We start from the raw sequence: 26127 nt of genomic DNA, 5'->3' as shown, positions 1-26127 counted from the left end.
CACACACACACACACACACACACACACACACACACACACACACACACCTCATAATCAAAATTAAGATGGCTTAGAGGTTAAGAGCACTGGCTGCTCTTCAAGAGGACCCAGGTTCAATAACCAGGGCATCTGATACCCTCTTCTAGCCTCAAAGAACAGCAGGCACGCACATGAGACACACAAGGAGGCAAGACACCCAAACACTTATAAAATTAATTGATTAAATTAAAAAATTTAATTCTAAAAAAAAAGTTACATCTTGATATTAGGTGTGGGAATGAAGCTGAGAAACATTTTTAACTTACTGATGTGGTCCTCAGTTGAAGGATGAGAGCTATTTATAAAGAACATGACAGGCAAGAAGAAGAGTGTTTTTAACCGAGGGGAAGTGGGTGCGTGGGTATGGGCTTCATTCTTAGTTTCCAGATCTCTTCCCTTAAACAGAGCTCTAGCTTGGAGTACTGGGGTGGGGAGGGGTGCTGTTTGTGCCAACTAATTGTTACCAAAGATATAGTCACCAAAATGACTCTCTTCTTGGAAGAGAAGTTTCTGGAGAGGAAAACTAAGAATGGCCATGAGAAGAATCTTTCACTGAAAAACACTGAAGAAGAAACTTATTTTTGAAATCTATTCAAAGGATGGATGTGTGTGTGTGTGTGTGTGTGTGTGTGTGTGTGTGTGATATGTCAAGTGAAAGTCTGTGAATATGGATTATCTTAAAGTATTTAAGTCATATCTTCTTCATATGACCTTCGTCAGTTTTTTCAGGACAGCCCATGATCCCCACATGCATGCAGTTAAGATGGCCGAGCAACACTAGGCCGCTAACAGCGGCTTTGTCTGGGTGCTGACATAGTGTTGATGTCACCGTGGTGATGACTATGATAGTTGGAAGCCAACTGAAATGGAAGTTCACAGCTCTGGGAAGTGGCCTGTTGAGATAGTCAGTCCTCTGCAAGTCATTTGCCTCCTATACACTGAGAGAGACGATGTGCTGAGAATGCGATGTTACCCTTGGGACATGCTGACATGCTTCCTGTTCAAACGAGCTCAGAGCTCCCCTCATGTCACGGGACTCTAGGCCTGTTCTGGAAATATCTGGACCTCAGGGAAACTCCCTCCCACCCCAGAAGACCCAGTCACAAAGAAGAAATGGCATATCTGAATACTCAGGCTGTTCTATGTACCAGATTAACAAAATTCTGTGTTTCTGACCTAGGTCCTGTGGGGCCAGGGAGCGGAGTGATGGGGAGCCGGGCTGGAGCCAAGAGTGAGGTCGAGGTGTGTCCAAACCCCAATAATCTCGTCTTGAGACCAGCAGGAGTAGGGCCGTTCCCTCCCTGCCCAGGGCCTGCCTGTCCCAGCACACATAGCCTTACAGCCCCAACCTCTGCCATCCTTGAGGTGGTCACGTAGCCTTGTGGCCAGGTTAAACTTCTCTCCTTATAAGGTCATGTCCAGTAGCACCCGGAATTTCTCTTCATGCAAATAAAGCATTCTCAACACCCCGACCCAGGCCAATGGTGTACCCTCACCTGGAGAGCCTCTACTCACTCCCCCTCAATTAATGGAGCTGTCTCACTGAGGCTGTCTCCCGAGAACATTCAGTGCCAACCGGGATCCGCATTGTACCCACCTAACCTGGCTTAGCTTCCCTCCTTCCAGTTCAGCTCGATGTGTGAGGAGCCTGGATACCCCAGGGGAGAAGCAGCCATGGGGCAGCATCTGGTCCCAATGTGGGACAATTCTTTGAACCAAAACTGTGTGATTCATCCCCAGGGGAGTAGGATATGATCCCCTTGGCTCCCCTCTTCCTTCCATCAGTAAATATTGAGGGGCCCTGGTGATGGGCTTCTTTGCAAAGAGCCAGGGGCATGGGGTAACCATTGCAACAGAGGTAGGGCAAAAGCCCATCTTTACTTAGGGTAATGGTTATTAATTTGTCCCGGGAATCCTATTAGGCTCAGAGCAAAGCGAGAATGGTTTCTGAATAGCCACTGTTCAGAGAGAAAAAGAGGTGCCAGGGTCCAGGTTCTTTTCCTAAGGTTGCAAAGCTCTGTCCCTGTCATTTCTGACCACAGCAGCAGTGCATCCACCTCAGTTAGCACTCCGGGTAGACCACCCACTGGGGTGCGATGCCCTTCCAATCAGTGCTTCCATGCATGTAGGGGAGGAGTTAAAAATAAGGTGCTGTACAGGCATGGCTGGCTCCTAACTCACGAGTGCCATGTCTTTCAGGGCTGCATTAATGGCACCTAAAGCCCCCACTGCCTTAGAAGAGCGCTCTCGGGGAGGAGGGTTTTCTTCCCCTTTTAGGAGCTCAAAGAGAGGCTGTAGGGTGAGAGTTGGGAGGGAAAGCCACAGTCGAGGCCAATGAAGGTTTCCCAAAAAGCTTTGTGGAGAGACGAGAGTTAAGGTTTGAGGGAAGGGAGGGGTGGGTTTAGGAGGGAGTACTGAAGGGAGCTGGAGAGGTGGCTCAGCAGCTAAGAGCACTGACTGTTCTTCTAGAGGATCGGAGTTCAATTCTTAGTACCCCATGGCAGCTTACAACTGTCTGTAACTACAGTTCCAGGGGATCTGACCCCCTCTCACCAATACACATAAAATAAAAAAAAAAAAGAGGGAGTACTGAGGTGAGAGGCTTTCTTTCCCAAGAATGTGATGGTTGGAATAAGCTGCATTTTGTGAGGAGCTGTTTGAAGTTCTAGGGAGGATAGGGAAGGTGTTAATTGGTCTTTAAGTTGGGAAGGGGAGGGAGAAGAATCTCACCACACCAAGATATCACCCACATAATGATAAATATTGACACCTTTGTCTAAGTTTTAATGCGGTGGCAATGGCCTCCTGGCAGGTAGTGGGACTGTTGGCCATTCCCTGAGGAAGAACTGTCCATTCATATCTCAGGCTGGCCAGAGTTGTTAGTGGGAGGATACTGAAAACACATTCACAGTCATGAGGGTGGAGAGGGATAGAAAAGAAAAGTAGTCTTTAATGTCTATTGCTAATAGACGGGTGTTGGGGAACCCCCAAATCCACATGATTTTATTAATTGCTCTTAAATCTTGCAGCGGTCTCCATCCTCCTGAGCTCTTGCTTGTAGCAAACACAGGGGTGTTCCATGGACTGCGGGGAGGGAGAATGAGATGGAGCAGAAGCAGCTCTTTTACCAGTTATGTAAGGGCTTCAAGTTTCCTCCTTGATAAAGGCCACTGTTCAACCCAGATGGGCTGTCAGAAAGCCGGTGAGAGCGGAGAGTGTTAGATTTAACAGGAGCCCTTAGGATTGGGGTAACATGGAGGAGGGTCTTCAAGGTTTTATGAGTATAATTATCATTGCGGGTATAATCACGACATAATCATACCGTGATCTCCTTTTGTCTGACTGGGGAGGGTGGCTCCAGAGGCTCTCGACTGTCTCGTCCTAGAAGACTGGTGGTGTTGTCACAAGGGGGCGTATAATACCCACGGACTGTCAGGGACCTCCCATTTGCAGGCTGGTTCGGTAGTAAAGGCATGGAAGCAGCCTTCTAAATGCCTAGAAGCTGGGGACCAAGAATGAGTTCCCAGTTTTGTGGGACCCCCGGCTGCCTTAAAATTGTTTTATGTGCTCCAGTATCAATGAGGCACTTTAAATTTTGGTTTGTTTTTTGGTGAGTTTTATTATTTGGGATTTTTAAAGGGCCAATAGTTTCCTAACCTGGGGTTTCTTTTGATGTGTTGATGTGTTTTCCATAATAGAAAAGGGGAGGAAATGCCAAGTCTAGAGAAGAACATTCCCAGGGGAGGGAGGTAGAGGAACTGCAGGGGATCCCTCAAAGTCCACCAAACTTTAGCCTGACAGTACACCCTAAAAGGTTTTTAACTGGTCATTGTTAACTTTTCCTTTTTTAAAGAGACAAAAAGATAGGTTGTTTGTTTTTTAGACACCCAAGTGGATTGTTAGGGTCCAGGCAGAGGTTTTCAGGGCCTCCTACCAACACCAAGGAAACACCTTCTCAGAAGGTATCAGCTGTCCCTTCAACTAGCCTGAACCCAATGTGATGGCATTGATAGAAAACAAAGAAGAGAAAGACTGCCAGCCCTCAGCGTGGGGAGGACTGGCCTTTGGGGTAACACCAGAGGCCAGGGGCACTCACCCATCTCTCACTTGTACCAGAGATCCTGCAACATCCACATTGGGTGCCACTTGCCTCCCCAGGGTTCCCTTCGCCCCTCAGGGAATCCTGGCTTGTACAGTGATTTGGACTGGAAGGAGGGAAGCTTAGCTGAGGCAGGTGGATGAAATGCAGGATCTCAGTCGGTATTGAGAGTGCAAGAAACAACCTTCTTGGGAGACAGCTTCAGAGAGCAGCTTGTTTAACTGGGGGACCAAGGGCTATTGAAACCTTTGGGGAGTAGGTAGAGGCTTTCAGGGTGAGGGTACATCATCAGCTGGGGCCAGGGTGCTGGGAATGCAATGAAAAGGAACTCCAGGTGCTTCCAGACATGACCTCATAAGGAGAAAGGAAGTTTAACCTGTACTCTGGCGGCCAGGCTCTGTGACCACCTCAATGGTGGCAGAAGTTGGGGTGTAAGTGTATATGTGTTGGAACATGCAGGCCCGGGGGGGGGGGGGCAGTTTTACTTCTGCTGGTCTCAAAAAGAGATTTTCAGAGTTTGGACATATCTCAACCTCCTTGCTGTTCCAGGCAATCTCCCCTGGTCACATGGCTCCTGGGCACCACAAGGTCTTTTGTTCCTTGTGCCAGAGACGAACTCAGAGGCAGAGCATATAAGAATCCCAGGCCTGCCCATGTCCCTCTTCAGTTTAAAATCTTCCTACGAGCAGCTAGGGAGCTGGCTCAGTGGGTAAGGTGTTTGCTGGGTAAGCCTAGGACCTGAGTTCAGGTGCCTGTATCCACAGCCAGGTGCACTAGTATGAGCCTGAAACTCAAGCACTGGGGAGAGGGGAGCCTGAGACAGGAGGATCCCCTGGAGCTTGCCCGCCAGCCATTCTGGTGGAGATGGGACACCCCAGGTTCAATAAGGAAAATTCTAACTCAAAAATAAGGCAGAGTGTGAGTATGGGAAGAAACTTACACCAACTTCTGTCCTCCACACCCTTACACACTAACATGAGACATCATTAGCACCTGGGTACATACAAATACATTACACTCGGTAGACACACATACAGTTTAAAAGAAGAGGAAATCAAATCCGAGTATGAGGCCGGGGCTGCTCTGCTGAGAATGGAGGTTGTATGTAAATTTTGGAAAGATATGTTGTGTGAATAGGAGATATCCCATTCCACAGACTTATCAAGAAAGACAAACAAACAAGCAACAACAAAACACTACTCAGCTCCTAAAAGCAAATGAAAAACAAACTGAAAACGTGAGACTAAGGTGACCTGAAATCCTCTCTCCAGAAACCAGTGAATCCTCCTGATGCAGAAGGGACAGCAACATGGCCAGGACAACATCCCATGGGGCTCCCCCCATAGCTGAGCTTCCTGCTGAAAAGACATGGGTTGTTTTTTTTTGTTTTTTTGTTTTTTAATTATAAAAAAATTATCATATTAATTACAGTTTTTTCATTGTATCCCAGCTGTAGTCCCCTCCCTCCTCCCCTCCCAATCCTACCATTCCTCCCACTTCTCCTCCCATGCCCCTCTCCAAGTCCACTGATAGGGGAGGTCCTCCTCCCATTCCATCTGACCCTAACCTATTAGGTCTCATCAGGACTGGCTGCATTGTCTTCCTCTGTGGATTGGTAAGGCTGTTCCCCGCTTAGGGGGAAGTGATCAAAGAGCAGTCTACTGAGTTCATGTCAGAGACAGTCCCTGTTCCCCTGTTCATGCCAGAGACAGTCCCTGTTCCCTTGTTCATGTTAGAGACAGTCCCTGTTCCCTTGTTCATGTCAGAGACAGTCCCTGTTCTCCTTACTAGGAAACCCACTTGGACACATAGCTGCCATGGGCTACATCTGTGCAGGGGTTCTAGGTTATCTCATGCATGGTCCTTGATTGGAGTATCAGTCTCAGAAAAGACCCCTGGGCCCAGATTTCTTGGTTCTGTTGCTCTCCTTGTGGAGCTCCAGTCCCCTACAGGTCTTTCTATCTCCCCCTTCTTTCATAAGATTCCCTGCACTCTGCCCAAAGTTTGGCTATGAGCTGGAGCCTGGGTTTTAACAGACCACTTCACTGAGAATACAGGAAGAAACTGTGCCTGTCTGAGCAGCAAATATGCAGCTATTGTAGAATGAAAAACTGGACACTGATGGAATGTTTTCATCCAGGTGGACATTTGAGCATGCACCCTCAAACTCTCTGTGATAGCAACTTGCTAACACTGACTTCCCTAAGTTTGTCAGAGGCGAGGTTGAAAACGACTTGGGATAAGTCAAAAGTCTCTGGAACTTATTTAGAAAGGTCTCTAAAGGCCGGGAGGTGCCTCAAAGGATAAGTGCTCTTCCTGCATCAGGCTGGTGAATTTGGATCCCTGAAAGCTAGTGTAAAGCAGTGTATGAGGATGTGTGTCTGTGATTCCAGCATTCGTGTAGCAACAGGGGAGATGGAGACAGGACAATCTACTGGAAGCTCTAGGCCAGCTTGCCTAGAGTACGCAGGGCAGAAACAAACAAGACCCTGACTCAAACAAAGCAGAGCGCAAGGACTGATACCCAAGACTGCCCTCTGACCTCCACACGAGTCATGGCATGAGCATACCTTCACACATGAATATACTCATTGAACACGCATACATAAAAATAACTAAGTATCATACGCTGGGATTTCTGACCGCTGGGATTTCTGACCCAATGGGATATAAAATTCCAACTGGATTACAAGCAAACACGCCTGTGTGATTCAGGAAGCAGACAATATTCTAAACTGTAGACATTGCTCCATGTCAGCCTTGCAGGTTGTTTTGAATGAAATCTTTGGTAATTTTTAGTATTATTTGCATTCTAGCTTGGGGTATTTTTCATCACCTTTGGAAACTCAAAGTAGCAAAATGCTGAGCTGATGACTGTTTCTAGTGTAGGTCCCACCACCCGGAATGCACCCATCTCACCTGAATATTTCTATTTAATTAAGGGTCATGTATGGGATTCTTTTCTTTTTGTTTGTTTCTGTAAGGAAATCTGACGGAGGTGATGTCCTCTGGAGAGAAGCCAGGATTCTGCTTTTCAGGCAGTTGGACTCTAGTGAGACTGACAGTTGTGGTCTGGACCCAAATATTCAGAAACAGATTCCAGATTTGTCCAGAGATTAAGGAAGAGAAATAGGCTTTAACAGGACTAAAGAATACCACCGCACAGAGCACAGAGTCTATCACAAGCAGGAGACAGGCTGGGCCTGGGGGCACGAGCCTGTAATCTCAGCTACTCAGAAGGCTGAGGCAGGAAGTTCACACCTTCAAGACCTGCCTGGTCTCAGAGTGAATTCAAGGCCGGGCCGGGCAACTGAGAGTGCCTGAAAAGAGAGGGACAGGGGTTGGAGGGCTGGAGGGCTGGAGTGTGCTGGCAAAGGCCCTGGGCTTTGCTCCTCCCACCCTTTTCAGGCAGCACACAGCCACCTGCTCCAAGGGGACGCACACCTCTGGCTTACCGGGTGCCTGCACCCACAATCCCATACCCCCGCCCCACCCGACACAAATCCACACATAATTTAAAAGAATACAGGTAAATCCTTCACGAAGAAATAATAAATAAAAAGTAAAATAACAGGGCTTGGGGTATAGTTTAGTGGCATAGTGCTTGCCCAGTCTATGCGAGACTCTAGGTTCAGTCTTTAACACTTTTTAAAAAGAAAGAAAAAAATCCGATTAAAGTAGAACGATCGTTTTGACCTAAGGGGATTTTCTCTTGCTCTGCCACAGAGGAATTCTGCTTGAGGGCTCATGCAAGGCAGTAAGGGGTGCACCCGAGCCTCCTATCCTGCTGTATTTCAGGGTTCCCTTGCACACTCTGGTTCCCTGGACTCTGAGATGTTGGCATGAGCCTGCATCTCCCACTGCACATCTTAGGCATGGAACTGAGTTTCACAGCACTAGAACTGCCTTGCTCTGTGGGAGGGCAAGATGGCTCGGAGGGTAAGCTCTTGCTCTAAAAGCGCATCTGATTCTGACCCCCATAACCCACACAGCTGAGAGAGCCAACTCCCACAAGCTGCCTCTGGCCTCCATACATGTGCCATGGAATATATATGTAAGTGCATGAAAGTGTGTGTATAAACACACACACATGCACACAAGAAAATAAATAAACGTAATTAAAATTTAAAAATAAAATCAAAACACCTTGGTTTTATCAGGAAGAGCACTGGGTACCCCAGGGTAAGGTCAAAGGGAGAAAAATGGCTATGCTCTCAGCAAAAGCATCTTTCTCACCTCAAGAACCCCCACTGAGGGTGTGTCAGCACCATGACGGAGACTTCATGGTGCAGGTGTGTGTGCGCGCTTGTTTGTGTGCCTCTGTGTAAACCAGAAGTCAGCGTCCGGTGGTTTTGTCAGTCACCTCTCTCTCTCTCATATTTTTTGAGACTATCTCTCTCACTGAATTTAGAACTTACAGATTGGACTACGATGGCTGGCCAGTGAGCCTCAGGTCTCCATGGTGCTAGCACTGGGGATTAATGCATGTAGCCTCAGCCAGCCTTTTGTGGCTGGCGGAGATCGAATCCCGGTCCTGCTACCTGCACAGTGGGCCATTTGTCCACTGACCCATGCCCCGACCCATTTTCTTCACTTACAAAATTCCTCACTAAGAAATATTCTAATTCTTCCATAATACTGTACTTTGCCTAAAAAGCAGGGAACACTCCTTTGAAAACAGAATAAAAGAACAAACATTTGTTGATAAGTACCACATATCTGAAACAACAAGGAATAGGCAACAAGTCAGGGAAAGGTTATTAATTAATATCAGAAAAAGAAAAGACCCAGAAAACTTCCAAAATGAAAGAAACTGGAAAGAAAGCATCCATGTGAAAGCAGACAACAGTGTTCAGAGAACTGTTTTAAATTATAAAGTACTCTAAAGACTAAGTGCTTAAGGGTAGATGAAGAAGCCTTATAGTAATCACCGGCATCAGAATATAAGCCGCAACAGTCCCTTCGGTATGTTGTAAAGTATGCAATTTTAATTGTGCGATTTTCCTGGCTAATTTCTGCTTCAAAAACAATAAGTACTTCTGCTTACGAGGCGGCAAAGACAAGAAGTTTTCTCAACCTCTCATATGCACGTTGTCATCAAAATTTAAATTACCAGAAACATGCCTTTTAGTTAAATTACAATTAGGCCTGTGATGTAGCTCCTGAGAGCCCACTATGTGCCAAACACTGTTGGCAGATACTGAACAACAGTTGTATCTGTAAAGCACTTTTTCCTGCTCGGGTTCTCACAAGTGACATTTTCAAACAAACTGTATTTGTTTTCTCGGCTCTAACTGCATGCGCTGAATAATCTATTATTACAAATTGCTCCTACTCAGGAGACTCTTTTAAAAGACTTCAAGACACACTCTGTTGCATTTGCATATGGGATACATTTTACATCAGTTATGCACGGGAGTCAATCAACAACGGTAAATACAGACAGATTGTCTGACAAAATACAGCAACAATTTGGGGGGGACAGGGATGGAACACTTGTCAGAAATGTCCACAAATAATTAATTCCTTTCGCACATTAAAGATACTCTCTAAATATCACAGCCTCTTTTGAGGGACACTCATTACTTCCCGACCATCTGTCATGTCCTCCCCAAAAACCTAATTAGGGTTTCACCCAATCACACAGTAGAAACGATGCAAATAAGAATGGTTAAGGCAGTATAAAGAAGTTACCATCACAATGTTTTGTTTAAAAATTATGAAATTCAGATTAGTCTTTCAGGTCCTAATAAAGGATTTTTAAATATCTTTTTCCGATAAGTCATTAAATTATAAGCTTGGAAAATTGAAAATACACACACACACACACAAAGAAAACACTTACAGGTAGTAGAGTTTTCCTGCAGGAGTGAGTTCCCTTTTCCGATAATCTATCCCAGAATCCAGCTGGACCGTATTGCAGTACTCCTGTAATGGAGACACAGAAAACATCCTTCTAAACAAGGAATATATTTGACTTCAGGCCTACTCCATGAGATGGAGCCCATATCCAATACCGCCTAAGTGACCGAGTAACAGAGACTAAAGAGCCCAGAGTCCCAGGGTGAAACCAAATATCATTGGTCTTTAAAATAATAATAATCTCCTAATGACATTCTGCTATACTCATTTTGATCAGTGCCTTCTTCAGCCATCATCAGGGAAGCTTCTTCCTGCAGTAGATGGGAACAAATAGAGAGACCCACAGCCAGACATGAGAGAGAGAGAGAGACCTTGGAACACACAGCTCTAAATGGGATGTCTCCATCAAACCCCTCCCCTCAGAGCTCAGGGAACCCTGTGGAAGAGGAGGCAGGAAGTGTGTAAGATGCCAGAGAACTAGGGCCCCTACATCAGCTAAGCAAAGCGCACAGAGGCTGAGAGAGCAAGCCAGGGCTACCGCACAGGGCTGCCCCAGGCCCTCGGCATATATACTATGGCTTTCAGTTTAGTGTTTTTTATTTGATGGCTGAGTGTGTGAATGAGTGTGTCTCTGATTCTTGTGCCTTCTTTGGGGGTCTTTTCCTTCAGTTGGTTTGCCTTGTCCAACTTCAATGTGATAGCTTTTATTTTATTATACTTTACTTTGTTGAGTTTTGTTAAAAAACATAAAAATAAAATAAAATAAAATAATAAAATAAAATAAAATGCTTTGGGAAAACAGCTCTGACAACCAAAAAACAAACAAACAAACAAGCAAACCCAAGGAATGTGTGTGTAGTTTCCTGAGATGCTTCCATGAAGCAATATAATGAGCTGAGAAAACAATTTAGCTCACGTAAGATTCATAACACGGAAGTTATAATATGAAATATATTCAAAGACAATAAAATAATAATTTAAAAGTAAGTTTTGCACCATGTTTTTCTGAAACTTTGCTGCCGAACCTGTGCTGTCAGCAAACCTGTTCTGGCTGTACTGTTTGAACAGCAGTTTCCATTTCTCTGGAATAAGATGGCAGAGGCTCCAGAAAGACTTCAGCACGAGGGTGGAAGAAAGGCAATCTGAGAGCAGGGTCAGACGTCTGTGCCGGCCAAAAAATTACACTGATGACCACACCGAAGTGATACTCTCTGCAGAGCCACCGTCATTTCTAAATATTTGCCACCTCCCTTGTCCCTTAGACCTCCTTCTAGCCACTGTGTCTTCAGCATCCTTTCCTATACTAGGTGGCTCCTTTCAACCTGAATAATCTTTTTTCCATCCTCCTGGCTACACACACACACACACACACACACACACACTCCAAATATCTTATTGCAAAACTCATGAAATTTGCAACATCTGCTTAAATTAATTGGGGATGGAGGGAACACGAGTACATAAATACATACATACATACTTACATACATACATATGCACAAATATGTTTGTATAGTGACAGAGCAACCCAAGGTATTTCGCATATATAAAGAAACATTTAGAGGACATCCTTTTCGTTTGTATTAAAAATGAAAGCTGGGGGCTGGAGAGTGGCTCAGGGGTTAAGAGCACTAGCTACGATTCTGCAGGACCTGAGTTCAATTTCCAGCACCTGTAGGGCAGCTCACATCTGTCTATAACTCCAGTTCCAGGGTGTTGAACTGTGTGATGCCCTCACACAGACATACATGCAGACAAAACACCAACGAGCATAAAATAAAATTAAAATAAATAAATAATTTAGTTAAAAGTCAAAACTGCATTTTAAAGTTGATCAGTAAAAAAAATCTATCTGTATGAGTTTGTTATTTTTTATTAGTAAAAATTTCATGTTCCAACTTTCTGAGGCCAAGATAGTGAGAACAGACAATACTTCCAAGATAGCTCAAAAGTTTCTCTCTTAACATGTTCTTACAGTGTGGTACTGATTTGTCAGCCAATAAGAAGCAGGGCCTGTGACCTGTCCTTGGATTTTATTACTTGAGATGGGTAGAAATGCTGAGCATGGTGGTGTGTGCCCATCATCCCAGTGCTCAGAAGGCTAAGGCATGAAGATTGCCATGCATTTAACAACAAGCTGGCAGCCGGGCAGTGGTGGCACACACCTTTAGTCCCAGAACCCAGGGAGGCAGAGGCAAGTGGAGCTCTGAGTTCAAGGCCAGCCTGGCCTACAGAGTGAATTCCAGGACAGCCAAAGCTACCAGAGAAACCCTGTGTCAAAGAAAACCAACCAACCAAACAAACAAAAAACCAAAACAAAACTATCTGGCTCTAATGCCAAGCCAGGCAATGCTGCATACCCAAACCCCTGTTGCAAACAAACCCCAAATCATTGGGCCTGTTGACTTAGTGAGGTCCTATCTCAAAATACAAAGTACAAAGAAGACTAAGGGATAGCTCTGTGATAGAGTGCTTGCCTAGCCTGCAATGGGCTATACACAATCTCTAGTACCACAAAGGAAACAGACCAGCAGCAGCAGCAAACTGGAAATGATGACAGGTACCATCAGCCACATGACATCTGAGGCACCCTGGTGGTTGGGCTATTTCTTCCGGTACCTGAAGTGCCAGGTGGTTGTCTAACCGCCCACAGGCCGCTGTGCTGAGAAAAACTCAGCTCTCCACGCGAAGACCTTGACGATGCTCTGCAATAGCGTGAGGACAACATGTTGACCGGTTCCCAGCTGTCCCAGCCCCACCCCTCGCCGGGGTGCTGAGGAAGCTGGCCGGCCAGCTGAGCCCACAGGAACTAGAGGCTGTGAGAAGTGACTGTTCTTAGTGGTTAGCTTCTTCAGGTCTGTAGATTTTAGGATGGCTCTCCTATATTACACAGCTGACATCCGTTATGCGTGAGTGTATACCATGCACGCCTGTCTTTCTATTTCTGGGTTACCTTGCTCAGGATGAGCTTTTCTAGTTCCATCCATTTGCCTGCAAATTTCATGATTTCCTAGAGGGAAGGCACAGGGGTGGGTGGTGTTAGGATTAGACAGCCGCCATTGTAAATTTGTTCCACATATAATAAGCTCCAAGCAGCTGAAGGAACCTTGGTGGCACACACCCAAAAAGGACCCCTGTAACTAACAAATCCACGGCTTGGCTTCTTAAGTGTCTTCCTGGGCATCCTGGGTTCATCATTTCAAATCCTCTCCAGGCCTCATTTCAGGACTGTCGCCCATCACACCAGAGAGCAGGTGTAGCATTGCTCAAACACACCATCTCACTTTCTCCTTACTTCATACGACCTGCTAAAAATAAGCCAAACAGTGGCGCTTGCCTTTAATCTCAGCACTTTTTGCTTCTGGGACAACTCACTCAGGATGATCCTTTCCAGGTCCCACCATTTACCTGCAAATTTCATGATTTCCTTATTTTTCATTGCTGAGTAATATTCCATTGTGTAGATGTACCACAGTTTCTGCATCCATTCTTCAGTTGAGGGGCATCTGGGTTGTTTCCAGCTTCTGGCTATTACAAATAAAGCTACTACAAACATGGTTGAGCAAATGTCCTTTTTGTGTACTTGAGCCTCTTTTGGGTATATGCCTAGGAGTGGTATGGCTGCATCTTGAGGAAGCGCTATTCCTAGTTGTCTGAGAAAGCGCCAGATTGATTTCCAGAGTGGATGTACAAGACACACAGGGTATATACTCACTCATATAAACATACAACATAGAATAAACCCACTAAAATCTGTACATCTAAACATACTAAGCAAAAGAGAGGACCCTAACTAAAACGCTCAATCCCCATCCTGAATGCAAAGAGGATGGACATCAGAAGAAAAAGAAAACAGGAAACAACCTAGGAACCTGCCACAGAGGGCCTCTGAAAGCCTCTGCCATGCAGACTGTCAAAGCAGATGCTGAGCCTGATGGCCAACTGACGGGCAGAGTGAATGGAATTTTATGTAAGAAGTGGGAAATAGTAAGAGCTGGAGAGGACAGGAACTCCACAAGGAGAGCAACAGAAGAAGAAAATTTGAACACAGGGAACTTCCCAGAAACTCATACTCCAACCAAGGACTATTCATGGAGATAACCTAGAACCCTGACAATGCAGCCACTTCTGATGAGAACTGATAGACTAAGATCAGAAAGAAGGAGAGAAGGACCTCCCCAATCAGTAGACATGGGAGGGGCATGCATGCAGAAAGGAGGGGGGAGGGTGGGACTGGGAGGGGAGGAGGGAGGGGCTTATGGGGGGATACAAAATGAATAAAGTGTAATTAATAAAAGTTAATTAAAAATTATAGTTCCACATACACAAAAAAAATAAATAAAAGGAATAAAAATATGGAATAAAAAAAAAATCTCAGCACTTAAGAGGCAGAGGCAGTCAGAGGTCTGTGAGTTCGAGGCCAGCCTGGTCTAAAGAGGAGATCCAGGAGAGTCAGGGCTACACAGAGAAATACTGTCTTGAAAAAGAAAGAAAGAAAGAAAGAAAGAAAGAAAGAAAGAAAGAAAGAAAGAAAGAAAGAAAGAAAGAAAAAAAAACAGGCCTCACCCATCTATCACTCCCCACCCCCATCTCTCTTCTACTTTGAATAATGTGAAAAACCTGAGGGAAGAGACTTATCCTCCCCTTTGTCCCTCCTGTGATAGCGAGGGCTCAGCCACCAGCTCAAAGGGGAAAAAATGCACAGTTAAAAGAGCCAGTCTTCCTTCGCATCTCTGTGGAAGCCGTGCCGGACTCAGAGCAAGGACAGCCATTCACCTGCTCCCACCACTGTAGACAGCACGGCACAGCGAACCTGCCCACTGCCCTGGATAGGCCAGGTTCAGTATCTCTTCTCAGCCACAGTTTATCCTGTGTGACCCAACATTCCTCATTTAGTCATAATTTCTTCTTTTCCATCTCTTTTTCTCTCTTTAATTTTTCTTCTATTAAAACTAAGGCTAATGGAAGTTATACAAGCTTCAATTTCTCTTTCTGGGTAGCTAACTTCTCAAACATGTGAGTGATTAAGCTGCAGCAAATGATTGCATTTGTACATTCAGTAATCACCACCAAGGAACACCTAATCAGCAGCTAAGAACTGTAACCAAAGCCCCTGGATGCGAGCTCCTAATTGTCTGCAAAAGACTGACTCCCAGTTTATATTTTTAGAGAAAAATAAACGTCAATTTTTCATATTGTTTGCACTTAGCCTAGCCTCAAAGCACTTTGCAAAAGGGTGGAAGAAGATGAAAGCTATACTATATCCAAGTGGAGGATAAACCTAAAGGGTCTGGTCTCTAGGAATCCCCTCACTTCCAGGTACCCCCACAAGCTCTGAGCCCTCTTCACCAGTTTTCATGCATAAGCACTATTCCAATCAGCCTCCAAGGGAAATTTATTTTCAAATAGTTTGTGTACTTATGCACAACAGATAAATACAGTTAAATAATCTGAAAATGCAATTAGGATAATCTGGGGGAGAAAAAGGAGACTACACACTTCAGGAGCGTGGGCCAAAGGCCTTTGACTTTGGAAAGAAAAATATGTAAATAGTCACTGTAGCTCAGGAACTGACACTGTCCTCTGAGGTACTGTCATAGCTACCGAATCTCTAAATATGCCCTGAGGGAACGGCGTCCCACAGAGGACTTCCTATAGCTTCTATTTCGTTCCCAGTTTGACAATGGGCCCAGGGGTCCAGCACTTGCCCAGCATCTGCGTGCCAGGAGCAAGGTCCTTCCCTGAGACTGAAAAGAAGAAAGGCACTCATGCTTTCTCAGTTTGAACAAACAAACAAACAAACAAAGGAAAATCTTTTAAAACCACAGCGTATTAACCTCTGAAGACTAGAAAGGTGTGCCTATAATTCACATACATTTTATTTGAAAATTAATAGCTTGCTGTAAAAGAAAGAGAGAGAGACAGAGACAGAGAGAGAGAGAAAGTGCCAAAGAGGGGAAAACGACAGCACAAGTCAAGTTTCTATGTTACCCAAGTGACTGTTAAAGAGAAAATTGAGGGATGAAACCATCAGAGCTTTTGGTTGATTTGCTAATTAGTAAGTAACCAATAAAAAGGAAAATGATTGACACTCTCCTGATCCAGAAAATAAAATATTGTAATAACTAAGTCCTATTGCTTAATTCTTCTTCTCAAAATTGCACCTTTATGAACTAAAAATGTGATCCACTCTTACTATTAAGCACACACACACACCTATTTAAAGTAAAGCATAAAAGTAAAAGTAAGTAAGCCAGGCATAGTGATGCCTTTCATAGCAGCACGTAAGAATCAGAGGCAGGCAGATCTCTGAGCTCCGGGCCAGCCAGGTCTACAGAGTATGTTCCAGGCCAGCCAGGGCTACAGAGTAAGATTTTTGTCTCCCTCCTTACAAAAAAAAAAAAAAAAAAAAAAAAAAATTAAAGCAAGTCTCTTTCCAATCCATTAAAGAAGTCTGCTAATAACTCACATGCTTTAACTTTTTCCTAGATACAGAGACACGACGGGGGCTGGAGAGCTACCTCGGTGGTGAGAGATGGCTGCTCTTCCAGAGGACTGGACCCCCACCCCCACCTACATGGTGACTCACAACCCCCCCCACACACCCCACACACAGAAGGATGAGATGAGATGAGAACAAGATGAGAAATGGCAAAGGTGGGCTGGGCGGGGTGTGGCCCAGTCGGTGGAGTGCTCGCCTACTGTGTGCAAAGCTCTTGGTTCTGCCTCCAGCACCACGTGGTGTCACGTGCCTGTAATCCCAGTGGTCACCCTGCAGAGGCAGCGGAACCGGAAGCTTAAACCAGCCTTGGCTTCACATGAGGCCCGGCCTTTGTCTCAAAACGAACAGGTGAGAAAGGTGTGGATGTACACATACCCTAAGCACAATTCTTTGATATCTTAGAACTTCTATGAAGAAAAGTAGCTTAATAAATACAGCAAAGCTTCATGACACACTCTACTAGTTTTCAGGCTAAGGACAGGATCCCATGAGTAAGTGGCAAGCACGAGGGAGAAGCTGAGCCGAGAACAGAAAGGCGAGGAATGGCTCTCTCTTCCATTTTTCGGAGGCAGCTTCACAGTCCAGCAGCTTAGGTCTCACCGCAGAGAGCCATGTCCTGCTATTTCTAAAGCTTAAGAGTGTGTGTGTATTGTGCAAGTGTGTGTATGTACATGTATGTATGTATGTGCATGTGTCTGTGTATGTGTGTATGCAAGTGTGCATACATGTGTGTATGTCTGTGTGCATGTGTGTATACTGTGTGCATGTGTGTATATATATGTGTGTGTGCATGTGTATGTGTGTACATGTGTGTGTGTGTGTGTGTGTGTGTGTAGAGCAGGGTGTGGGGCGCACATCCATGCAGAAGCATGGTGGAGCTCTTGGCCATCCTGCTCTGACTCTCGAGCTTACTCCATTGATACGGTCTGTCCCCGAACCTGGAGCTCACTAATGTGCAGGCAAGTGTGTCCTGCCAGTCACCAGTCTCCACCTCCCACACTGCCGGGGTTACTAGCACATGTGTCCACACCTCATTATTTTTATGGAGGTCTAAGGATCCAAACTCGGGTCTTTACACGTGCACGCCCTTACCTACTTGAGCCGTCTCTCCAGCAACAAGGGTTAGGAACTGAAACACACGGGCTTCTGCGCTGGCTAGTTTTGTCACTAAGACGCACTATAAACACTCGATCTAAACAAAACATCACTAGAGCTCCTGCAGTCCCGGCATCACCTCCAACGTCCACAGCGGCACCCAGGGCCCCCGATCCAGCACCAGAGCGTGGCCTCAGTGTGCAGCTTAATGCGGTGAACTGAACAGACGACAGTCTTCCATACGGGCTTACTTTACGTTTGTGAGATCCCTTCCGCCAACCCCAGCACTGTATGTCACTGATTAATCTGTTGCTCTGCTGTACTTTTTGAGTCTGCCAGAACAGATTCATGCTATTGTGCACTTATTTGCTTGTCTGTTTATGGTTTTTGGTGTCTTCAGTCGGGCTCTCCTGTAGCCCAGGCTGACCTCTAAGTCCGCATGTAATGAAGATCACAGTGACATCCTCCTCCTGCTACCGCCTCCTGAGGCTGGGCTTACAGGCATGCACCACAGCGCACAGCTACTGCTGATGGACAGCCAAGGCTTCTGGTCACTTACCTTTACGATTACGCAGCAACAAGCGTGCTTGTGTGGGATTGTGCTGGGTGTGTCTGTGCTCTGGTTGGCTATACCCACAGCAGGAACTGTGTGACCACAGAGTAGGGATATGTTAGCTTCAAAGGGCACTAGCAGCTTTCGAAGGTGGCTGTACTGACCTACACTCACACTAGCAGGATGTGAACACCCCGCCCATATAGAATTACAATTAAACCTGTCTGTTATTGGTTATTTCAGTCTCAGAGCGTTGAATTCATTGCTTAGCCCACATTGGCTCAAATTGGTGATCCACCTGTCTCAGCTTCCTAAGTGCTAGGATTACAGGCACATACCACCACTGGCTTAAAACCGGGGTGTGTGTGTGTGTGTGTGTGTCTGTGTACATGTATTCATGTATGTGGTACACATGAATGTGCCTGTGACGGTCAAGGCTGAAGTTTATGTCTGGTGTCTTCCTTGACCACTTTCTACTTTGTTTTCTGAGGCAGGCCCTCTTGCTGAACCCACAACTTGCTAGTCGCTAGCCAGCTTGCTCCAGGGACCGCCTGTCTCTGCTTCACAAGGGCTGGGGTCACTGGCAGCCATCATGCCTACCTGGCTTTTACAAGGTTTCTAGGAGCAAACCCAGGCCCTCACATTTGCACAGCTAGCACTTTATCGTCTGAACTAGCTCCCCAGCCCCTCACAACTGATGTTTAAACATGGACACTGCTTCCTTGGAATCTCTCTCATGCATGTAAATTTTATGACTGATTTTTCAGAATGTACTAAAGATTCTTCCTATATTTCACAAATATGCCACACTCCTTTGTATCACCAAGTGTGCACTGGCAGGTCAAGTCCCTGCCAACTTCAATACTTATTTCGAATCTGCCTAATAAACACAAAGGAGCTGTGCCTGCTCAGTGCTTCCTGGGTGACTAGGCAGTTAAGGGGTAAGTCAGGAGCTGTTGCTTATACAGTTTTGTAGATCCAGATATTTGCCCCCAGTTACCCACCATTTTTTCCCCTCCCAACCATGGGCAAACTTTCCAATTTGATAAACTGGTTTCCTCTGCCAATTACTTAGCCATGTGATTTTTCTATCTGTCTGTCTGTCTGTCTGTTTGACTATCAATCAGTCATCTATCTATCTACCTACCTACCTACTATCTTTTATCTTACAATATAGGAAACTGAATTTTCAATAAGCTGTTTCAGAATTTCTCCTCTTTTCTAAAATAACATGCACCTCTCAATGGTAACCCTGAATATTAATGGTCCAAATTCACTGAAACAAAAGATATATGCTAGCAGATTGGATTTTAAAAACAGGATCCATCTATTTTCTATCTTCAAGAAACACACCTCACAAAAGGTAGATACCACCTAAGGGTAAAAGGACAGAAGGTGGTGTTCTGAGCAGATGGGGCTAGGATGCAAGCAGGCGTTGTAGCACTAAAGCCAAGGAAAGGAAGGAGACGCAAACCAAACCAAAAAGAAGAGAGTTTTAAAGCCACTGTATTATGATTGAAGAGTAATCCACGAAGATGACACTACAATTCTAAGCACACACACACACACACGCACACACACGCACACACACGCACACACAACACCGTTGTACCCAACTTTGTAAAACACATTCTATAAGCTATAAGACCGCAGATTAACACAGTAATGGTGGGTGACTTCAGCGCTCTATTAGCACCAACAGATGCTAATACAAACAAAACATAAATGGAAACATTACAGTTAAATGGCATCAGAGGTCAAAAGGACCTAACACACAGCTACAGAGTGTTCCATCCAAACACTGAAAATTACAACCTTTCTCAGGAGCCCACAAAACATTCTCCAAGTTAGATCATATAGTAGAGTCTCAACTAATACAGGAAGAGTGAAATACCTTCTTAGAACTTCGGAGAAGGGCGTCATGGATTTCTTTTGATATAAAAGTGGAAGGGAATTGTGCAGTGGGGGTATAAGTGGGGAGAAGAGGGGGCCAAGGAGAGCACAACCGGGAAGGCCAACCCAAACAAATGCTGTGTGAAAAAAAAGACATAAGGAAATCATATACTTGGCAATTTTAAAAACCGCAAACACTTTTGATGCAGCTAACCTGTGTGAGTGGACAAAGCGGCTGCAGGAAGCCTCAGACTACTAAATGAAAGTCCCAGCGCCCACGGCAGGGTGTGAGTGAAGACTGCCATTGTTGCTGGTTGCTAACCAGCACGAGATGGCGAGACTTTGTTGCTGAAGATACAACACACTTTGGTTACAAGACGTAGACAAGTCAAGCTGGAACTGACCTGAAAACTTCCTCCCCGTCGGCTAGCCCTCCTAGTGCTGTGCAGGCCACTGGAACAGAATTGTCATCAATGCTTTTCCTCAGCTGTGGACCCTGCTTACACCACCAACCCGCCGGGCAAGGGATGCCCACTGGTACGATAGTGGCACCTCTGTTCCGGAGGCAACGAACCACTTTATGATTGCAGTTGAGTCCCATTCTGCATGGGGAACTCACATCTGTTCCTGTAAACCCAGTCAGAAGGCCCAAGCCAGGGACTTCACAGGCCTCAGCAGGGAAGCTACTGCAGCTGCTTCGCTAAATGGACATGATATATCAGTCAAATTGCCTTCTGAATGACTGTTGATGCCCACAGATTAGCAACGCTGTCAGTTTCGGTCAGAAAAGCTTCTTTTTGCAGAGGGCAGCAGTAACTGCAGAGAACCATACAAGTCTGGAATACTCAGCCATTAGGACACCTATCTGGCCCAGGGACTGTCGGCAAAGTTACATAACAAACTAAGAGTGGGAAGAAATGAGGGATAAGGCTGTGAATGTCTGCGAAAGCTCTATTTAGGACTGGACTCCCCCCCCCCACACACACACACACATCCTGCCATGGACAGGGGAGGAGCTCAGGAGCCCCACCCCTCCCTGAGGGTTTTATGCACAGCTCCTGGTGGTGGGACAGGAGGTGTGGGATGAAAGGCCTTTACTTAAGGGAGTGAAATCCATGAGATAGCAAAAAAAGGGGTGGGGACATGAAAGTCAAAGAAGACTAGCTGGGAGGAGCCGAGAGGGCCAGCAGGAGCTGGAGGGAAAGGCAGTGGGAGATGTGACCAGAACAGCAGGTGTGTGTGAGAGAGAATGTCATCATGAGATTCAATATGAATAACTAATGTGTATTAAAGAAATGGGGGCGGGGCGGGGCGGGGCGGGGCGGGGAGCCCCGGGCCCTGGGCAGAGACAGCCCATGAGAGGGGCCACATGTGTTGCAAATGTCAGGGCCTTAGAGCTAGAGCCACATTAGCTCACTTTATCCCAAGTCATTGGGATATTTATCCCAAGTCATTTATCCAAGTAAGCCCTGGATGCTGGATGGAGAACTGTGGGTTTACCATTTGCCCCGTTTGGGTCTTGCTTCGTTCTGATTGTTTCTTGCTGCCCTCCCATTCCTCCGTCTTGAATTGGGAATGTTTACTCTGTAGTGCAATAGACTGGGGTGTTTATAAGGACCCACGGCTGGGAGACTGCCCTGAGTCTCAGGGAAGATTTTGAACTCTTGAACAACATTAGGTCTGTTAAGGGCATGGGACTTTTGAAACTGCATTGAAGTCATTTTGCACTGAGAGAGCTCTGACCCTGTGGGCTCCGGGGGTGGCATATGCTGACTGGGCTATGCAGTGTTTCCTCCTGGTCCATGCTCTGAGTTCTTGGAACCCAACTTGCAGCAGTTCAGAATGCTGCAGAGCCTCTAGACAGTGATGTCACTAGGAGCGGGCTTTTGAAAACTGTACCAATGTCTGGTTCAAGCCTTGTTTTGTTTCCTGGTCTACCATCAGGACTTTCTGCCAAGATGAACTGAAACCCCTCTGAAACCATGAGCCAAAATAAACCTTCCCTCCCACAAGTTGTTTCCTTCAGATCTGGTCACAGTAACTGCCTTGGACTTCCTCTTGTTTACGTTTGTATAAAACAACAAGGAAACACCGTTCTTCTAAGTGGCGGCAAAGGACATGCAGCCTCTGGGTTTTCACGAACTATTGGAAACAATAAAGGAGAAACAGCGCACTGATAAAGCCAGTGTGGTCCAATTATGAGCTTGATAAAGCCGCTAGGAAAGGGTGCAGAAGGAGTAGAAGGGGCCTCAGTAATGAGCTCCTGGGACAGAAAGGGATTTCGGCAACCACACGCCAGGAGCCTCACTTACAGAGTTGAGCTGTGAGCCCCAAGCACTAAGGTGTCCAAGCACCCAATCTTCTCCTGAGCCAACGAATGTTTACGCAAAATTTTCAGAGTAACCACGCCCGGGGCATCTGATCACACCCCGCTGGCAGCACGGAAGCCTGCACAAACAGAGGTGGGGTCTCTCTGTTGTCAGAACTCTGAAGCCGGGCACAGACGAAACCGCTGCCACCATCCATAGAAGGAAGAGAAAAGCCAGCCTGGAGCCACTTTGGCTGTCTGCCAGAGGCCCTGTTTGGAATGCTAGTGACTGGCTTTGCCTCTCTTCGGCCATAGGCAAACTGGCTTCCTTTTTAACACTTAGGGGGCCAGAGAGAGGGATCAGCAGCTGAGAACGCTCGCTTGCTGTTGGAGGGGACCCAGATTTGGTCGCCAGCACCTGTACAGACACTCACAACCTTTATCTGGTTCCAGGGGATCTGACACCCTCTTCCGGCCTCTGAGGGTGCTATGGTGCACTTAAATTCATGCAGGCAAAGCATCATACACGGAAAAATTAATTAATTAATTAAAAATATTTTAACTCATAAAATACAGCATTTATCAGCTTTGAAATATCAGTGAGAAAGAGTAGAAAGAGTAGTTGGTTTAACTATTTAAGGTCTTGAGTATCATTTAAGGCCATTTCAGTTTCCTGGGTCAAGTTGGTGATCCAGTCAGAAGTGATAAAATATTGTCCTTTTGCTGCTACAGTCTTACACTGAACAACAGACAGATTGACTGGCTGATCCATTATGTCAGGAATTTGGGTGAATATGAAGTCATGTATCAGTGATATTTTCTTTTTATAAGTACATTTTTTTTTTTTTATTTGTAGAATTAGCTTAGAAAGCAACAGGGTTTTAAATGGGATTTCCATACATACTGCATTTTGTTTGATTCTTCCCTCACTGGAGCTAATCACCAACGTAAGTTCTTAAAAGATAGGAAATTAGTCCCACGAGGATTCAGAGGCAGAGCTTTTGGAAGGTGAGTGTCACAAGAGTGGAGCCCCCGTGACCGGATGCTGACACCAGAAGACACGGAGGTACCGCGTGCACATGCATGCATCACAGATGCAGCTGCGCCACCAGTCTTGCTGTGTATACCCACACTGCTGCAGAATCTCCCGGCAAAAAGACCCCCACCAAATGTTGCCCAGACCTACATCCAGAACCCGGAACTGAAACGAAACCTTTCTTTGATAAAAACAGTGTACGGTATTTTGTTACCGTACACTGGGGGACCACTTGCAGGTCAGGACAGGACAAGGACTGACACAAATGCCGTCCAAATTACTTGAAACGGGGTAGCAAACAGAACAAAGACTTCTGAGGTTAATATGAAGAGCTGTTTCTGCTCATCAGAAAAGTGAGAAGCCACACAGGGCTCGTGTGCTTCTATTTTTACAACAATCATCAAGTCCAATTTCAAGATGACCTTTGCAACTTCCTGGTTTTTCTGTCATACGGAAACTACACAGATATGTGGGATGGTTGGAATGGTTGTGTGGTTTATAGACACACACACACACACACACACACACACACACACACGTTACTACTTTGGGATGTTAAGAATTTTAAAAATTACTTTAGCTATTATGAAGGAGTTTAACCAGATAACCAAATTTTACTAATACATGTATCCTTCCAAGGATTATAGGCTAAGGAATAACATATATAGATTACCACACATCTTTACTGACAATTACAAAGTTCTTTTTAAATAAAAACAAAAAAGAAATTAAACAAAATTAAATTAGCTAGTGATAGTAAGAATATACTCTAATTACGCATTAGGAAGTCCTTTCTATGGATTCTAACTTATGGGCCAATGCATAGCCTGGCTTTTGTTAATTTTATATGCATATATGTTATGAGATACAGCTGTCTCATGTAACACAGGAGACCAACTTAAAAATGGGAAAAAGACACAGACATAGTCAACAGCAAATGAACACACAAATTATTTTGTGCAAAGAACTCCTAGTATAATTATGATTTTGACAAAGAAAAACTAAATTCACATAGTAGCAAAACAAATGTCTTAGGTATTTGAGGCCTTTAGAACTTGGCCAAACTATTGTTCACTGTGCACAGTTTGTGTCTTCATGCTCAGATGTTGTTGAAACAGCAGACTTAAAAGAAATAATGTCAATGAATCCTACTGAGCACTATACATGACCTCTGGGGTAATTAGCAATCATTCAAAAGCAACAAGACTAAAATGTTCTATTCTTTATTACTGTCAGCTCTTATCTTGATCAGCATTTTAATAAAGATGGTTCGTTTCTAAGACAGTTTCATGAATCAGTCATAATTACATTCTGACATGCAGTGAATAGTAAAGCAAAACTAAATATCACTTCATCAACCTTTCTAACCTTTATGCAAGTATTAACTGTAAATAATTTTTACACAATCCTACAACAGGAAATCTGCATATTTCTTAGCTTTGTACATACTTTACCCCAAATGAATTTCCTGTGACCTATACCTGAAAAACACAATCAGCCATAATTATCCAGTTCTGTGAGATGTTCAGGTGTTGCCTTTCAGAGTTCAAATCAACTTCAAGTATAAAAGGCTACTTTATTCTACAAATGGCACAATATGCAAAGTGGGTTAAGTAGCCGAAAGCATCTCAGAGCATTGTGGCTTGAAAGGAGTCTATCTGGAATCACAACGTCATAAGAAAGCTATCCTTAAGCAGAGTGACACTTACAAAAATTGATTTGTAGATTACACACGAAGGAAAGGATTGCTGATGACTAAATTACAACTGAGATATGCTGAAGGAAGAATATTAACTAGAATGCAATCTGGGCACGTCAGGATCTGAAGGGTAGACTTTTCTTTTTTCATGCAATGCCAAATAGCAGGTGGAAGCGGTTAGAAAGGAATCAGAAACAGGAGACATACCTACGGACGCTGCTGTCTGAACCACCTCAGCTTTCCCTCCACCCTTGCAAAATAGATGGGTCACTTTTGAGTTTTCAGGTGACTTTTTTTTTTTTTTTTTCTGGTGGATGAACTTGAAAATATTTTGGGCCACTAAAGAGAATATAAATCAACTCCCAAAATAAATTAACACTGGTTTTTAGGTGACATGGTTGTTTCTGATGGCTTAAAATTTTCAAAATCAATGCAGTGTTTTCTCAAGAGCAAGCTCTCCTTTTGCAGGAGTGAAAAACCAGTGCACAGACCATTATGGACACATGTCCAGGCTCTCAGACCTTGCATTTCACTCAGAAATAAAAAGACCCTTTCAGTAAATATAGTGAGTAATATTTTAACCAAATTGACCTCATTTAAAAACTTAAACACTGACTGGTCACACACTTGCCTTTTACTTAGTGTCATTTCAATTTTAAGGTAAGTTTCTTTGTAAAAAGGAACCTAAAATTATTCCCGGTATGGTTTCTTATCACCTTTCTTATAAGACAATGCTACTAGAATGTTAGTGATTTGAAGGCACAAAGATTCACCAGATCACGAGGGATTGAAGACACAGAAGCATGCTGTCCTTTGTGTGATCAATTTTGTTTATTTTTTCTATTTGGCTTTCCAATGCAGTAAACCTTTCTTTTACTAGAGGTGCAAGCTAAGGAGTGGGAACTGAGGAGAAGTGCTGATTTAAAAACAAAAACAAAAACAAAAAAACAGATTTCCCAGGGGGGGAAAAACTGATTAAGATTTAAACAACGCTAAAGATGGCTTCGTCTGAGCCCTGACAAGGTCCGCTACCTCATTAGG

At 44.8% G+C, this 26127-nt stretch overlaps 1 protein-coding gene across 1 annotated transcript in view; it reads right to left on the bottom strand.

Moving 5' to 3' along the window:
* The window catches only part of Afg1l (AFG1 like ATPase), a 151516-nt gene that overhangs the window by 45666 nt on the left and 79723 nt on the right, over window positions 1-26127 (bottom strand). Inside the window, exon 8 of the mRNA XM_055616202.1 lies at window positions 9984-10066. Within this exon, the coding sequence (XP_055472177.1) occupies window positions 9984-10066 (83 nt within the window). The remainder of the gene's footprint in view (window positions 1-9983; window positions 10067-26127) is intronic.

The sequence above is a fragment of the Psammomys obesus genome, unplaced genomic scaffold, assembly GCF_907164565.1.
Source record: "Psammomys obesus unplaced genomic scaffold, mPsaObe1.curated_primary_1811, whole genome shotgun sequence".
Classification (NCBI taxonomy): domain Eukaryota; kingdom Metazoa; phylum Chordata; class Mammalia; order Rodentia; family Muridae; genus Psammomys; species Psammomys obesus.
The sequence above is the reverse complement of the archived record's forward strand: the minus strand, read 5'-3'. Positions and strand labels throughout refer to the sequence as shown.